Source organism: Camarhynchus parvulus, chromosome 5 (assembly GCF_901933205.1).
Source record: "Camarhynchus parvulus chromosome 5, STF_HiC, whole genome shotgun sequence".
Taxonomy (NCBI): Eukaryota; Metazoa; Chordata; class Aves; order Passeriformes; family Thraupidae; genus Camarhynchus; species Camarhynchus parvulus.
Window position 1 is genome coordinate 28733090 of NC_044575.1, and position 16709 is coordinate 28749798.

At 39.1% G+C, this 16709-nt stretch overlaps 1 protein-coding gene across 4 annotated transcripts in view; it reads right to left on the reverse strand.

Moving 5' to 3' along the window:
* Window positions 1-16709, reverse strand: part of RAD51B (RAD51 paralog B) — a 395953-nt gene that overhangs the window by 128499 nt on the left and 250745 nt on the right. For 3 of the 4 annotated variants that reach the window (XR_004060744.1, XM_030948812.1, XM_030948814.1), the window contains one exon: window positions 591-669. Coding sequence is in view for 2 of the 4 variants with exons in the window: in XM_030948812.1 (XP_030804672.1) it covers window positions 591-669 (79 nt within the window). In the remaining 2 variants the exon portion in view is untranslated. Of the gene's footprint in view, window positions 1-541; window positions 670-16709 lie in introns of those variants that run through there. The other variant, XM_030948815.1, reaches the window with a different exon arrangement.

A 16709-nucleotide genomic window follows, 5' to 3' on the forward strand; every position in this document is an offset into this window, starting at 1 on the left:
ATTCCCTCTTTGCTCTGTCTAGAAGTACATGATTCAGGACACAGCCACGAGGAATTCTAGCTCCCTGTCAGCATGGTATTAATATCCAGCTTTTCAGCGTAACACTTCATATCCTAGAGAATCTGAGGATAATTTAAGACCACTGGGCATAAGCATTAAAATGATCACAAAAATAGAAAACAGATATTAATTTCCTGTATTCTTACTGATGCCATTTGCTGAAGAAGAACCCTTCATTAACATAGGCTATTAATGATAGATGGGTATGTTTCTCCTGAAGAAACCTATTCCATAGGACCCCATGTTACCCAAACCATTCCACTTTACCTTGGAGAAAAATAAGGAGCCCTGGTTAATAATTTCAGGGCCCATTTCTAGATCCATGGAAAAATGCAAGAACCAATTTAGTGTAACCCAGGAAAAAACAGTGAATTCAGCAGAAAGTCCCCTTGTTAACCAAAATGTTTAAATGTGTGGGGGTTTTAATTTGGTATAAACAGCACCATTTTCAATAATAATTGTTGTTATCTACATTCAGTCTGCTTAAAATACTAATTGAAAAGGCAAAACAACCAATGCTCTGGTCTTACCCTGAAGAATCAAGCCTGATTTCTCAATGGTGTAGAAAAAAGTGGAGAATGGAGCAACAGGGGATTTAGCAACCAGGAGCTGCAAAGCAAATACATGATGTAAGTATGCATCCTTATAACATACTGATCAAAGCTCAAATCTGCAAAAACATCTCACCAGATTTAACTTCCAGAAGTAGTAAAGCATACTTCAGAAATAACATCTAGTTATTGATCCAGCCCTATCAAGTAAGTTGAGATCTTCTCATACTCATATATAGATCATGCTGCAATTTTAAAAGGATTTACAGGTCCTAAAAAAACCACCATCATGAAAGCAGTACCTTTTGCTTGTCTTACTGGCATCCTGTCAAGCTTAACCATTCCTGCTGGTTCAGGCTTTTGCACTCAAAGACGATTTTGAACAAAGCTGCTACTGCCATATATAGGGAATTTTTAATTGCCATTAGCCATTCCACAGATATGCCCCCTTGGCTTCTCCAAGAACTCCACCCACTGTCTTTACCCTGCCCCTGGAAGCCCCATGTCCACTCATGTGTCATCACACTGGGGATGGTAACATGCCATTGCAAGTAGCTGGATGTCCTCTTCTGCAAAATGGGTAATGATCATGTCAAGCTTTATTCAAGGATCTTGTGCTTAAAATATCAAAATAGGAACCCGAATTCCCTCGGGGTGGGTGTATAGTGCAATTTAGCTTAGTGTTAGGGTGACCCCAGAAATAAACCAAGATCCCTGGCTCCAGTATGGTAGAATTGTCCTCTGTGGAAGACAAGCCTGCAGCAGAACTGCAGAGACAGAAATGGGCAGAGTAGGGAATGTGGGACCTGCAGGTGGCAAACTCACACAAATGTGCCCAGCTCTATTGCTTGCCTGTTTGATTTTTGCTCATTGCCAAGGACTGTTCCTCCACAGCTTGCTGAAAATAACCCTCATGCCGCCACCTCCATGAAAGCGACATTTTTACAACATCAAATCAGGATATGATACTGTGAATACTTTGTGAATAATCCAAGCAGGAAACCTGCTGTAGTAGCACTTTCCCCTCTTCCATGTTAATTACCATTCTTTCTGGGATTATCTTCTGGAGAAGAGGGCAGCAAGTCACATCCCACATGCCTGATGCACTCTAACAAAACCTGAATTCCCTTGCCTGTCATTATCACAGAATAAACTGAGCTGGAAGGGATGCACAAGGTTCATTGAATCCAACTCCCAGCTCTGCACAGGACCATGAGCCACACCATATACTGAAGGCATTTTCCTAAACACCTCTTGAACAGGCCTAATGCTGTGACCACAGCCCTGGGGAGCCTGTTCCAGTGCCCAATCACCCTCTGCATGAAGAGCATTATTCCAACAGCTAACCTAAAGCTCCCCTGACACAACTTCAGGCCATTTCCTCAGGTCCTGTCAGTGGTTACCACATAGACAGCAGGAGGAAGACTGCCAGGAAGAAAGTACAGTGAAGAGGAGTTGCCTCCAGGCGCTTCACACACTCCCTTCAGCTCTGAAAATACAAAGGAGAGGATGGGGTGAAAAAACACTGCAAACGCTCAGGTAGAGTCTCCCACAACAGTTGGCTGTTTAATTGGAAAGGCCTGAAGTGAAACAGTTACAATTCTGACATCTAAGGTCAAATTTTTGGCATTCCATGCACTACTATGCACATAAGTCCTAATCTAAGTACGCATGTGCACTAGGCATGGTTATACATGCACATGGATAGACATTCAAATAACTCTATGTACATTTTGTTACTGCATTTTTATTCAGTTACTGTATGTGCATAGCTATGTATAGCAATGAAAAACTATGATAAATCACTTCCTTTCAGCAGCACATCACAGGGCCCCTCTGAAAGGTGGCTGCTGCACAGCTGCATCTGAGGCTCCGAATTAGCTTCCTTTCCAGTGAAATGGAAACAGCTCAGAATATTCAAAGGTCTTGCTTTATTTTGAATGTTTGCCCACTGAGAAAAAGGACCTTTTAAGTACAACTGCACATTTCACAAGCAGAAAGAGTACAGAGAATTCATTTTTATAACATCAAACTACAGCATTTAACATAGCATTAAAAAAAAGAAGAAAACAGGTATTTAGATTTGTTTTTCAAGCAAAATCAAAAAACTGTAAAAGTTCATTGGAAACTATCCTCTAGCCAGAACAGTCAACATAGAGTAGGTTCTTATATATATACAAAGAACTTATAAAGCATGGAAGGAAATACATATCAAAAAAGAAAATTATACTTCCATTTCCTGGCCTTCCAAATATAAATCAAGGATTACCAAAAATTAGGTAAAGTTGACTCTGGAAAGATTATTAACAATAGCAAAAAGTAAATAAAAGTTGCGTTTATAATGAAATTACATCGGGATAGTAATTATATATATTCCTAGATATCAGTGAAAAAAAATTTTCTCAAGTAGGGCAGTACTGAAAAAGAAAAAAAGGCAGGTAATGGGAATTTATCCATATCACATTGATATAGAAATAACAACTGAGTGGAATGAAAATTCCAGGAATTTAGCACTTTAAGCAGAAGTAGATAATCTCTATTGGGAAACCATTCTAAGAAACAGCATGTGAATTCAGGCCTGATAGCTAGTATTTGTCACTTTCCTATCAACTTGAAGATGATGCAACACAACTGAGAACCAGCAAACGTAGTCCCCATAAAAGAAGAGAAAAAAAAAGTAAACTAGCGAGTTGATGCCTGCAGCCTGATAGTACCATGCAGGGCTTCAGAAGAAATTTTGAAGTGAGGAATAACACAACTTGGACACAGGACTCAAAGGCATAATAAGTAAATTTGCTGATGATACTAAATTGTGAGGAGCTGTCGACTCCCCCTGAGACAGGGAGGTCCTGCAGAGAAACCTTGGGACTGGGCAATACGTGTCTTAGGGGAATACCTATGAGGAGCAGCTGAGGTCACTCGGTCTGTTCAGCCTGGAGAAGAGGAGACTGAGGGGGGACCTCATTGCAGTCTACAACTTCCTCATGAGGGGAAGAGGAGGGGCAGGCACCAATCTCTTGGCTCTGGTGACCAGTGACAGGATGGAATGGCTGAAGTTGTGTCAGAAGAGCTTAAGGTCAGATATCACAACAAAATTCTTCACCCGGAGGGTGGCTGGGCATTGGAAGAGGCTCCCCAGGGAAGTGGTCACAGCACCAGCCTGACAGAGTTCAAGAAGCATTTGGGCAACACTCTCAGGCACGTGGTGTGATCTTTGGGCTGTCCTATGCAGGGCCAGGAGCTGGACTCCATGATCCTTACAAGTTCCTTCCAACTCAGGATATTCTATGATTCCATGAACTAAAGTCTTGGAAAATGGGGCAAAAGAAAACATGTCTGTCATGCCAGACATAGATGACATCCTTCTTTGACTTTTTTTAGAAGTCTGATATAAATTTGAACTCATCTCTTCAGATCTCTGTAAAGCTTTTAACACTGCTAAATGGGAACTGGTAATGAAGAAAACAAGGATAAGACAGAAGCTGTAAGACAAAAGTGGAAACAGTTATTGGAAAGAAGACACTTCCTGGGTGTACCTAGATATTAGTACCTCACTTAGATTGACCCATAAGGTGATGCAGTCGAGACAGTGACAGACCCAGTTGTATGGGGCACCACCACATACACCTGGTAAAATCAGGGACACCTGTGTGTTTCTGCACAAGACACCAGCAAGGTTTAATCTGGGAGGCTGTGTACCCTACAGGTCACTTATGAACCCAGACTGCAAGAGAGGGGCTGTATGCTGCTGAGGAGACTGGAGTGCTCATCTGAGACAGCACTAGAGAAACATTAGCTCAGTGAATCTGGCAAAAATGAAGGCTGACAGTGTCTGTGTGTCTAAGTGAATGGGAAAAGGGGAAATGAGAGAATGAAGCAGGAAGAAAGAGAAGAACTTCTCAAACTGACAACACTGGCAGAAGAACGGATTTGCAGCCATAAAGACATTTTGGCTGGAAATTTAAAAGATCATAACTACCAATAAAATGAGACTCTGGAAGAGCCTTCAACTCAAAGAGGAAAAGCTAAAAAGTTAATCTTTGCTTTTAGGATTCAGATTAAAATATTTATGAAAGGGATATGAAGCAGTGCCTTGGGAGCACTTCATGACCTGTTAAGTCTTTTCAAGTCCTATGGGCTTTCTGACAGCATCAAAGCCCTGCCAACCCATGTTTTATGCTGATAGAACTGACAGAGTTGGAACAATGCACGCTAACAATGTCCTTTGATGGCTGACATGCAACTAAGGATCTTTGTGGTGAATAAACCAAGAAAAAGTTGATGGTTTTCAAATACAGAATCTGTAATTTTAAGGCTTCTCATCTATATCTTCTGGTGAGCATCAGCTTCTCTCCGTAAGATTCCTAACAACCACTTGAGGATGTGGAGAACACATGGGATCTTACAGAATAATTCAGAAGTAGGCAGCACAGACAGACTAGGAATTTATAAAACTCACATATATTCAAGTATATGTCTTGTTTCAATCACTCCTGGCTGAAAACTGGGGAGAGTACAGAGAGATGTATACCTGAACCTGGATCTGAGTTCAGAATTATTTAATAACAAGCTGGAACACAGATCTCTTTCCAGAATCTTACTTTATAAAACTTAAGATCATGAACCAAAATTTTCAGTCCAACATAGAAAATTTCCTCAGTTCCTTTTTTACTTCAGGAAAATAAAGGAAAATAGAACTGCACTAATGTTCCTGATGTATGTAAAGGAATTTATTGCACTCTTTCCTAGCCAGATAAGTGAAAGATACACCTTTAGGGATAAGCACTATTTAATCATGGAATCAAAAACGAATCCAGGCCCCATCAATTTTTTTTCCTATTAACACTTCAGTGCAGTTAAAGTTGCACCAAAACTAGTGCACATTTTGAGATGAGTAAACAGTAATGGTAAGTAATAGGCTAAAGAAATTAACAGGCATTTAAGTAATAGGCTAAAGAAATTAACAGGTTTTTTGATTACAAACATAATTTTTTAAACAATGAAATTAATAGAAAACAAACATAAAAAAATGATGAAACAGTACTGAATCTTTCTAATTCATCCTATGATACTTCCAAAATGCTCTCCATGAGCTGCCCATGAGCTTCTGGAATGGAATGTAAAATCCATCTACAGTTATTATGCTGCTGTCCCTCTAAAGTGCAAATGATGGAGATCGATGAGGGAGGTAAAAATGAAAGCAATTTCAAGTTTTGCCAAGTCCAACCTCTATAAAATGGTCAAATCTTAGTTTCCTTTCTTTTCTTTCTAGCATCACACTTCCCTGTCAAGAGGTTTGTAATAAATATTTATTATTTGACAAGAGTGTAGAATAAATATTAAATGACTGAAAAATCATTTCTGCCATAAGGCATGCTAAGAACACAAAGGTACTATGTAAGAGGAAATATATCACCTTGATGAAAAGTGAATAGAAATTGGATAGATGCCATTAGATTAGATAAAGGAAGATAAATGTGAGACAAGCAGAGCAGTTGAGAAAGAATTGATGATGACAGCAGAAATATTGTACATTAATGTTTGCTTTAGTTAGGGAAAGCATTTTTAATAGTACATTTTATTATTTATAAGCTTTATGGAAGAGATGAATCACAGAATTGATTGCAGGAGCCTGGCAGTAAACAGTAATTATTGGAACAACGCCTCCTGTCAATAGCAAGGGAAGTGATGAATTGGAAAAGGTATTGGATGAACTTTCAGAAGGCTTCTGACAACCAGAAATCAAGGTAATGTTCTGCCAAAAAAAAGAGTAAAGATGATGAAGGGGACAGAGTCTTATATCAAATTAGTTATCAAAATGCCAGGATGATAAACTACCAAACAGTGAAATAACAAGATGATTTTGACTGAGCTATCAGCTCTCATGTGACTGTAAAATTATGATTCTATAATAGAAAACTAATGATTGAAACAAAACTAAGGGACTAAGATATTTCAATGAAATACTTGAGAAAATCATCTGTATTAACATTTAATACATCGTTTCCATTTAGACTGGAAAGACAACCACTTTTGTTCCTATATTTTATGGAAACTATTACAAGAAATTGGTTTTTAGCAATGACTGAGGAACATAAACTATTTGAAGCCTCCTTTAAAGTATGTCAGTTTCTTATCAATGGACAGCTTCTTCTCTTTTTATTTTATTCTATGGCAAGCTTTTTCTTACACTGTCTTTTCTCCTTGACTCATTCTTGTCTATTGTACTGACAAAACGCACATAACGAGCACTAGGGACTGAATGAAAAGCAAATCCACATTTACAGTCAATAAATATTTTAGAATTCAGGTCTACTGACAGAATACCAGAGACCTGTGAAAGGAGTCTGGCTCTCATGCCTCTTGTGGTCCTTACTGAAACAATGCTGGCTCGTGGGACATTTTGCTAATTCATGTTGCTGTGCAATTGCAGCTTTGCTAAGAACTGGTGCATTTCAGGAGAACTCTTCACTAACACCACCATTCAGTTGAAAGGGCATGAGAATTGAGAAGGAAGCCTACACCACTGACAGGGTCACTCAGCAGTGAGAATACTATCTCTTGAGGTTTGATTAGACTCATGTACTAATAAAATCAGTGCTAAGCTAAACAAATCTTTCCCACGATTGTGCCAAATTGACTGGGTGGACAATCTTCATGACAGAATTACCCCTCTTATTGTAGATCAGAAGGGTTGTTTTTTCAGCTGCAATAGAGCCCAGGAAAAAGCCAGGAAGGAAAACAACAAAGTTGATTTTGCATCAGATATCCCAGCAGACTTCATAACTGTTTTTTCTGCCCTCCCTTCTGCTACTTCTCGGGCCCAGTGTGCCGGAATTTGATATATTCTAGAAATGAAAGCAGCAGTCCTTATTCTGCAGATCGTTTACTTTTGAGTAGGAGCTGCAACCAAGTTCCCAGGGCCAGCTCCTCTTCTCAGTCCCACAGCTCACACTGCCTCCAGCCCACTGGAAAGGTACCCAAGGAGAGAACCAAGAGTTCCCTAAAGGGCACCAACACTGTGGTGGCATTAAGTCTTCACATAGTTGTTCCCCACTCCCTCTTTACACTGAAGCATTCCTTTAGGGCAGCTGGATGGCTTTTTACAACCCAAGAGAAAAAATGGTTGTGTTTCCTACCAAGCCTTACTAAATACCAATGCTTGTGGACCTCGGAGGTCTCTGAGGCTTCAGTCTCACCACGGGTTCTGATTTGGCTGGGGAGCTAACTGCCCTTTGCTGCAGAAACAGAGAGTGACCCTAACACCTTTCAAGTGTTATGGTGGAAAAAAAGTAGATTCAGTCTCCTGCAATCATTTACTAAGCTCACGAGATACACCTATAACAAACAACTGATCTCTGATGGCAAATGATTCTTTGGACAGCAACATTTTGTGCTTATATGGCGCCTAATCTACACACTTTAAAAAGGCCTTAAAAGGGTGGGGAAAAAATAAGCCCATTATGCACTTGGGTAAATTGAAGCTCATAAATTAAATACAGTCTTAAAGATTTTACAGCTGATATCAGTACCAAAATCTGAAAAACATCATTAAATCCTATTGCCTTCATAAGCAAATCACTGTAGAGTTTGACTTTATCAGGACCTCACGTTTTCTTACACAAACAATTATTCCCTCCTTTGTATCTTCCTCCAAACCCCACTGCCAGGAAAGGCTCTCCATGCACAAATTTTCCTCTTTCAAGCAGAAGAAAGCTCAACCACTCCAGCTGAACTGTCTGCACCCATACACTTGTCAGTAAGAAAGGCTGCAGGCTGGGCAAGTTTTGGGAATAAGGAGGTAAACCAGGCAGGCTGAGGAAAAAGAGATATATGCCATCATTCTCCAGTCCTCCCAAATACACATGTATTCTCCCTGTTAAAAAAAAAAAAAAGAAAAAAAAAAGGGTGGATTGACACAGGGCATGCTTAAGATGTCCTGAGTACTAGAGAGGGAACTATGAGAAGTGGGGAAATAAACATGCCCCAGTACTGGGAGTACATGTGGAGTCCCTACTGCTTTCATAAATGCAAAAAAAAAATTTAAAAACCAATTATCATTTGGATTAAAATTATTTCTTAGGAAACTGTAATTTAATTTGTGTCGTACATAGCACCTGAGAGTTGTGGTTCTCTGAAGTCCAGCTGTTTGAAAAAGCTTTCATCAAATCTAGGTTAAAGGGCCACAACTCAATAAAATTCTTTATAGAGCAGTTTAAATGGATTGCACCTCCTCTTTCCCCACAAGAAAATCCCACCTAGAGGAAACTGTTTAGGAGCAAGTTTCCTTTTAGTACTTTATGGAAGAGCAACAATGGCAGCTAGAGATGGTTTATGAGAGGCATTCCATAAACCCAAACCAATTAGTGCAGAAATGTAGGCAAACAGAGTTTGTGTACATCCTAAAAATGTCCATTAGCACACATCTGGAAAAAACAGCAGAATGAATTGGCTCAAAAGGCAACTGACCATCCTACTGTCGTCTCAATCCCTCAAAATGCAGCAGCACATCTGTTTATTTTCTTTTAGTGCAAGGCATACAAATTTCATATATTAAGAACATTGCTAAGAGTGCAAAGCCAAGAATTCCCTGTTTATCATCTTGAGAAAAAATGAGGGAGGGAAAAATGCAGATGCACTTAAGACATTTTTACAGGGAAAACAGCAACCATGGGTGCTGATTTGAGTAAGAAAATTAATGAAGAGAAAGTCTGCAAAAGCTCAAGGGAAAACACGTAATGGATTCAGCATGGGAGGAAGAATTCAAAGAAATCTCTATCCTGAAATATCAGCATTACATTTATATTAACAAATATAAATTACTATCAAAGAGATCAAACTTTCTCAGCCAAATTCCAACAGATTACATTTAATTATAAGTCTAACTAGTGCAAAGCAGAGCTTTTGAAATATTTGAAATAAATCTCTAGAAATCATGAAGCTATATAAGAATAGCCAAATTTCAGATAAATCACTTCTTGTCTTTTTGTTTCATCCTAGCAATAATTTCTAGGATATGATCATATATTCTTTTGTGTAAGCCTAGGCAGACCACTTCACCTTTCTCTCAGTGCTCCACTCTCAGAAGAGGTCAATGAATAAAAATTCTACATCTCTGTATTTCCTATTGAAATTAATTAAGTTGCTTACATACCTAAGTTCTAGCTTACGTTTATGTTAAGCATATGTTCCTAACTCAACTATCAATAGTTTTATTATTTATGTTAGACATTAATCTTAAAGAAGTACCAGGAATTCTGGGACATCATGGTCTTGCCCATGGTAACACAAATATGTGATAACTTGAAACAAAAGAGAGGATTACTTATCCAGTGTGAAGACTAGAAGTGCAAGTGAAATATAAGCATTTTATGGTACTTTTTACTTGCCTTTTCTGAATCAGCAGAATCTCAGGCAGGCCTGGCTTGGTGATGTTCTGGCTATACACTCTATTATCCCTAAGAGTACACAACAGCAGCCAGTGACTGTGCTTGCACTTTGTGCAACCACAAATTCTTCCCCAAGCAGAGGTCAATTGAATTGCTTAAGTGGCAGAGAGGTGGACAGATGGTTGAAAAGCTGACCTATAGAGACACCATGCAAAGAAGCTGAGGTGCTGAGATTATGCTTTTCAACACCAGACAGGACATTCAGGAGGCAGTACTAGTGCCTGAGCTCCAAAGCTTCAACGTCTTAATGATGGCAGCAGATACTCTCAACGGCTGTGGACAAAACAGGACTTTTTACAACAGAATAAAAAGCTCTCAGAGCAGTTTGTTAGTGCAGTTCTTCCTATAGTAATGAGTAACAGTCACAGGCAATGACTCCAATAAAAATAAACCATCATTGCATGCACACATGGCTTGGCTTACTCCCACAGGGGACATTCAATACTTGCAAAGGAAAGAAATGGAAGGAAAACAAACAAAAGAAGGAGATAGAAATGAAAACCAAGGATCTTTTAAGAATAGAGGAGAAACAGAGAGGACAAGTCCAGGAAATAGGACACTGCAAATCTCAAACCTGCTATACCTGGCTGTCTTCGGGTGTTCCTTATAAAAAGCAATATATGTATAGAGCACTTATTCACAGTGCACAATGTCAGGAACCGGGAATCAGGATTACAAGAGTATTCTTCGTAACTTTGCCACTGCTTTTTGACCAACTATGTGAAAATCATGTATGGACATAAGACAGCTGTAGCAACTTTACTGCAATAATTTTCTACCAGGTAGGCACAGCTCCAGATGTAGCCTACTTTCCTGTACCCAGAGGCTACAATCCAGAAGGCTCAATAAGCAACAGTTCTGCTATCTCTTTCCAGTGGGGTCCCTTCCTCCCCCTCTCATAAAACCAGAATAAAGGCATGTGTTTTGGCTGAGCCTGTCCAGGCAGTTGCTAGCAACAGATAACCAGTCTGCAAATTGTTTCAGCTTTTGTGGTGTGCCAAACATAGGATTTCAAGTGCGAGAGGTCAGCATGAAATATGTAGTGCCATTTAGGCATGGTTTTAGCATCAGGCACTATAACGAGAAGCTCTGAGTATCCTTGGACTGAGTAAACATAACTTCAGTGGAAGAAAACCATCAAAACCTCAAATGAGTATCAAAGACAAACACAGACAACCAAAACTTTCCAAGGTGAACTGTCCTGATGTGCTCCAGAGCAACCACTGTCCTGAATGCAATAGGCCAAATCTAACAAACTGCTGCTTTTCCTTAGCTCTCCTTTCCCAGACTGCCAGCACATTCCTGAGCCCTTATACCCCGAGAGCCTTTTCTTGCCTGACGTACATAACAATACCTTCAGTGGCAGGGAACTGCATTACCCAGGCAAACGGTAAGTTTTAATTGGAAAAGAACATTAAATCCCAAATGTGTATTCAAGTGGTGCCTGAACTGCAGCAGCACGGCCAGGGAACTGAACAAAACCAGGCTGCCTCCAGTTTACTTTGCTGAAGTCAGACTTCTGGTGAAACTTCCCCTGGGTGAAATACAGGGAGGGTATGCAGGGTAGTCAGCTCCCTTCAGTTCATGAAACACCAGATCCTACAAAATTCCTCTCCCCAGAAGCATTTTCTGTCTCCCTGCCACATGCCTTGTTCCCTAGTTTGTAAAATGGATTTTGTCACCTTTTCTGTTTCTGAGTGTCTCCTAATTTTCCCAGTGGAGAGTCCTCTATAGGCCAAGGAAACTTTACAAGAACTTGGCCATGATGATAGCCTATGCTATAATATTTTTGAGGCTCAAAGCCCTGATAATTGTCCAATGTGAAGGCTTGTAGCTTTTACTAAGCAGGAAAGCAGCCAGCTAGCAGGAGTGTTCTACTTACCACAGTAAAACAGTGCCAAGAAAAGGGATCAGAAGATGGTGCTGTGGCTGGATAAAGTAGTTGGGCAACATAAACACAGACTCCTACAGGAATTCTCTTATGTGGCAACTTGTGGTCACTCACGAGATTTAAAGAACACCAGTAGTGAGAAGAACAGAAAATAGTTTATATAGCTTTTCAGAGCCTTATGTACTGTTCCATTTCATTCCAGTTCTGCAAGTAAGGAAAAAGCTGAAGGATATAATACTTATTTACAACACATACTGGAACATAGCTTTATCCCAGTGATCTTGTGTCCCAAATTGTGGAGGACTCCTAAGGGAGTACCAGGACAATAGCACCAGGGCAGCTCTCCTCAGAATGCATGGCTGCTTCCACCCAGCCTGCAGCCACGGCTGGAAGCGCTGGGGCCAGCGGGGAGCACAGCTCGGAAGCCCAGGAGCTGCATGTTCACACAGAGATACCACTGGCTCCTCTGCCCATGCCACTGCACAGAGCAAATCACTCGCTGCAATTCAGCAGCACAACATGAAGGATGTACATTAACTGTGTAATTAGCACGTGCATTCCCATCGTGATTTATCACTTTTATTATTCTTTGAATATCAATAATAATTTTAGCAACACGCTTATCTTCTACAGATAAAAATTATCCGCTATAAATTCAACTTCAATGCCTGTTTCTAATGTGTCTCAAATCTTTATTTAAACATTCCTTCTTTAACTTTCTTTTGGTTTTCTAAATGATGAAAAACACCAACATTATTATTTATAAATTGAAAGAAAATGAATCCATTATAAAATAGCATCAGAAGTGGGCTCTTCCTATTCTTCACTCATAGGCTTTGAACATCAGTAAAAACAAGTGTCCTTCCTCGAGGTAAAGGCATAATCCTAAAATCCCAGACCTGGGCCAAAAAGCTTGGGATTCAACCAAGTAGAAGTCCTAGATCATAGCATAAATATTTTTTACCCACACTAGTGGCTGCAAAAATGCCTTTGACATGAAACAAACAAAAGCCCTTTCCAACTCTTTTGTGTGTTTACTTTGTTCCATTCCTAAAAGCAAAGTCCCTGGAGACAAGCTAATACAACACTGCTAATTTCACGTGTGAGACACAGCAATATGATGTTATGCAAAGCCCCAGGAGAGTGTATTTTCGAGCCCACTGGGCATCACAAAACAAGGACAAGAAAAAAAGTCATACTAACAGACCTGTGAGCTAATACATACCCATGCAATATGTGTGCTTTTGGAGTACTGTCAGGCTCTACTGATCTTAGAAAAAAGGTGACAGAGTTAATTTAAAATTTAATTTCAATCTTTCTACAAGAGTCAGATTTTCTCCAGCAAGAACATTATTAGGAGAGAATTTACTAATGAATTGGAAATAATTATAAACATCGTCTGTATTGCTGAATGTACAACTGCTGAACAAAATTCTAGAAAAACTTTTCTCTAACAAACATGAACTGGTCTAGAAGGCTTCGTTTACATTTCTACAGGGCAGTGGATATCCAAGAAGCCCCATCAGTCAAAGGCAAACATTCTTGTTCCAGTGCATGGCACAGATGCACTAAAGACTGGTCAGCCCTTTAAGACCTCAAATATGGTTTTATAACCCATCCAGTCTGAAATTTTTGATGACAACAATTTTTGATGCCACAAACAATTATCAGTAGGTTAAAAAAATCTTTTTATGTTTGGAGAAGAGATAGAAGCAAAGATCATGTGTAATGATCATTCTTTTCACAGAATTACTGGGAGCAGCATTTATAGCTCTTAGATATTCTCTTGCATGGGGATTATGCTTAAGAAATTCAGAATTTAGGGATCCTAACTACATGGGAACTTTAGAAAAGTTTAGTTATATTCAATGGACAAAAATGTAGCCATCACTAAAGAAATGCAAAACTGTAGGGGAAAAAAAAAAATCTCAACCTCTTCTTTCCTGCAGTGGGACCCATATGGCAACCTTTAGTACAGGTCTTACAGTGAGTTGTTTACCTTTCTTTCATATATTTAATACAATTAAGTATATCTGGTATTATCTTAGTAAGATTAGTAAGAAACTATGTGATTTTTTGTGCTTATTTACACTTTTCTTTTTTCAGCTTGCTCAGTTACTTCAAATGAGATGTCTGTTATAAGATCACAAGCAAGAAGCAAGACAAAAACATGAAAAAAAGGAGAAAAAAGTAGTTTCCTCTTGTTTTTGATATGAAATGTACCACATCCAGTTGTAAATATCAACACAATTTAAGAGAGGATTAGGTGATTTTTTTATCTGTAGCTTGAGATGACTCTGGGTACAGAGTTTTGTATTACTGTTAGATAGATAAATAGAATGATGCTAAAAGAAACAAGTTCAGTGACGTACACTGAAGAACAAACATATCACTTGGACCAGAACCATCAATGTGCTGAAATAAATGTCAGTGCTGGTTCAGGCATGATAAGGTTTTATTGGCTCAGACTCCAAACCAAACCTTCCTGACCATTGTCAGCTCTGCACAAGGGCAGCTCAAGTGTCCTGAAGTCCATAGCTTCCACTTCAACGCTGTGCAGTATGTAAACACCCTGAACTGCAGAAGATATCTGCACAGACAAATCAAATGGCAGAAAAAAATTAGACTGATTGTTCACTCAGGACTAGTGCAAGAACTTCTGCCAGAGATTCCGGACTCACCAGTAGGAAATGACTGATAAGAGAGACCATGAACCATCGCTGTTACGCAAATATGAAAGGGCCTTGCAAACCCAAGGTAAATCTAATGAGCTCTTTCCAGTGCAGAACTTCAGCAGTGACTCACACACCACACTGCAACCTAAGTTTATCACTTTCTGTGATGAGACAGGGGGATTTATTGATAAGTGACCTCACTAGTCATTTTCAAGTTGGTGTTGCTCCAATATGAATATTCAAGGAAGAAGTAATTCATTAACTGAGCTGTACTTTATAATACTTCTTACCAGTGTTGGAAAAGTTAAAGCTACCCATCAACACAGTCTGTCAGAAACACTGAACTTCAACACTGATTGAGGAATTTATGGCTTTCTGTTAAAATGCAGCCAAAGGACATAACTCTCCTGAATCAAAGTACCTGTGAGAGCTGGAAGCAGGATGGCTCAGGTAGCTATTTATAATGCCTTTTACCTTTTAGTCCCAAGTATCTTCCAGTGTTTCCACCATATGGGTAAAATACACTACCACCTTCTGCACACATCCTTTCCATTCCTGGTTGAGCAGATGTCCCAAAATCCCATGGTATTTTTCCAACAGTTACAACAATCAGTCCAAAGGAAGGTAATATTTTGAAAATTGTCTATTTTACTACCTTCTTGTTGCATTAGGATGGGTAGAAATGATAAAGTTGGCCAGGCAGCTCCCATTAAGTCTGCAACACTGGAGATAATCAGAACCCCCTGTGTTTTAAAGTGCAGTCCATCTCAGGCAGTGGTATGTCAAAATGGGTTTTATTCCTTAAAGTGGGTCAGTAGCCTGCATTTGGTTCCTAAGCAGTTAAGGTTTTGTTGTTTTTCAGGCTGTTTTTACATCACAGCTAAAGGCACAAGAATTACAGAGATCAAAGATTAAAAAGTCTACGTAGAGCAAACTCTTCTAGATTAATTGAACCTAGCCAGGGTAGATATACTGATAAAAGTGAGCTGAAAACCCCATTGTTCTCTCTGCAGTAGATTTTAAAAATCACTCACTGGCTGCCATTCTCCTGTGTTGTCAATCTAGAACAGTTCAATGACTTTAGATTCCTAAAACAAGCAAAAAATTCAAGTTCAGAGCACAGTATCCTAGATATACAAACTCCTGACACGATTCTCCCTTAATATGTTTAGAGAATCATAAAAATTGCAATGCTGAAGATGAGAATCGTGTCTGATCCCTACCTTTTCACACACAATGCCATGCACTTTGCCCACTGAAGTCAATATGTCAAAGTTTGTCTGTTGTCTGTTTGTTTGTTAAAGCTTTACCTAAGGTCTACTTTTTTTACCAGTGACAGCTCAATAAATATATTAAATAAATATTTGTCAATAAATATATTCTATCTAGCACAGACCTTGGCTGGGAAGAAAGTAGATAGAGAAGAAAGCAGAAAGAAGCTTGAACAAACATTTCCAGGCCATATACAGTATTCCAGAGATGTCCCCAGTGCCTTTCCACAAGGATACAAACACTTTTGCCTGATACAAACACCTTGCCTAATCTATTCTAGGATAACTCACACCCTTTTCTTGGTTACATTACAGTGTTGAATTAGTCTTTCTGTGATAAACTAAACCACTCCAGTATAATTAGATTCACTTTGAACTCGTTTGCTCCTTGAGTAAGACAGAAACTCATTTGTAATGCCCAATATTATTTTGCAAATTATTGCTATTAGCAATCTTATATTCCACTATATTTTAATTACTTGAGATTGTCCAGTTCACTGACAATGATTTTTTGATATTTTTCACTATTAAGAATGTCTAAGTATATTCCAAGGTAGACTCAGCAGAACTTTTCTGAATAATTAACACTTAAAGTTGAATTAGGCACTGCTTCCCTCTGTTTTCAAATTTAAAAAGAAAAAAAATTTTAAAAAGCAAAAAGGAGAATCTGGTAGAAGACGGGAGGCAAGGGGATTTGCCATGTCATTCCAGAGATAAACAACTTTGGTCACTGCCACTCTCTAGGAGTGATGACATTTCAGTTATTGATGAGAGAATCTGCCCTAGGTTAATTCTTCTCTCTTTTGAGGAAA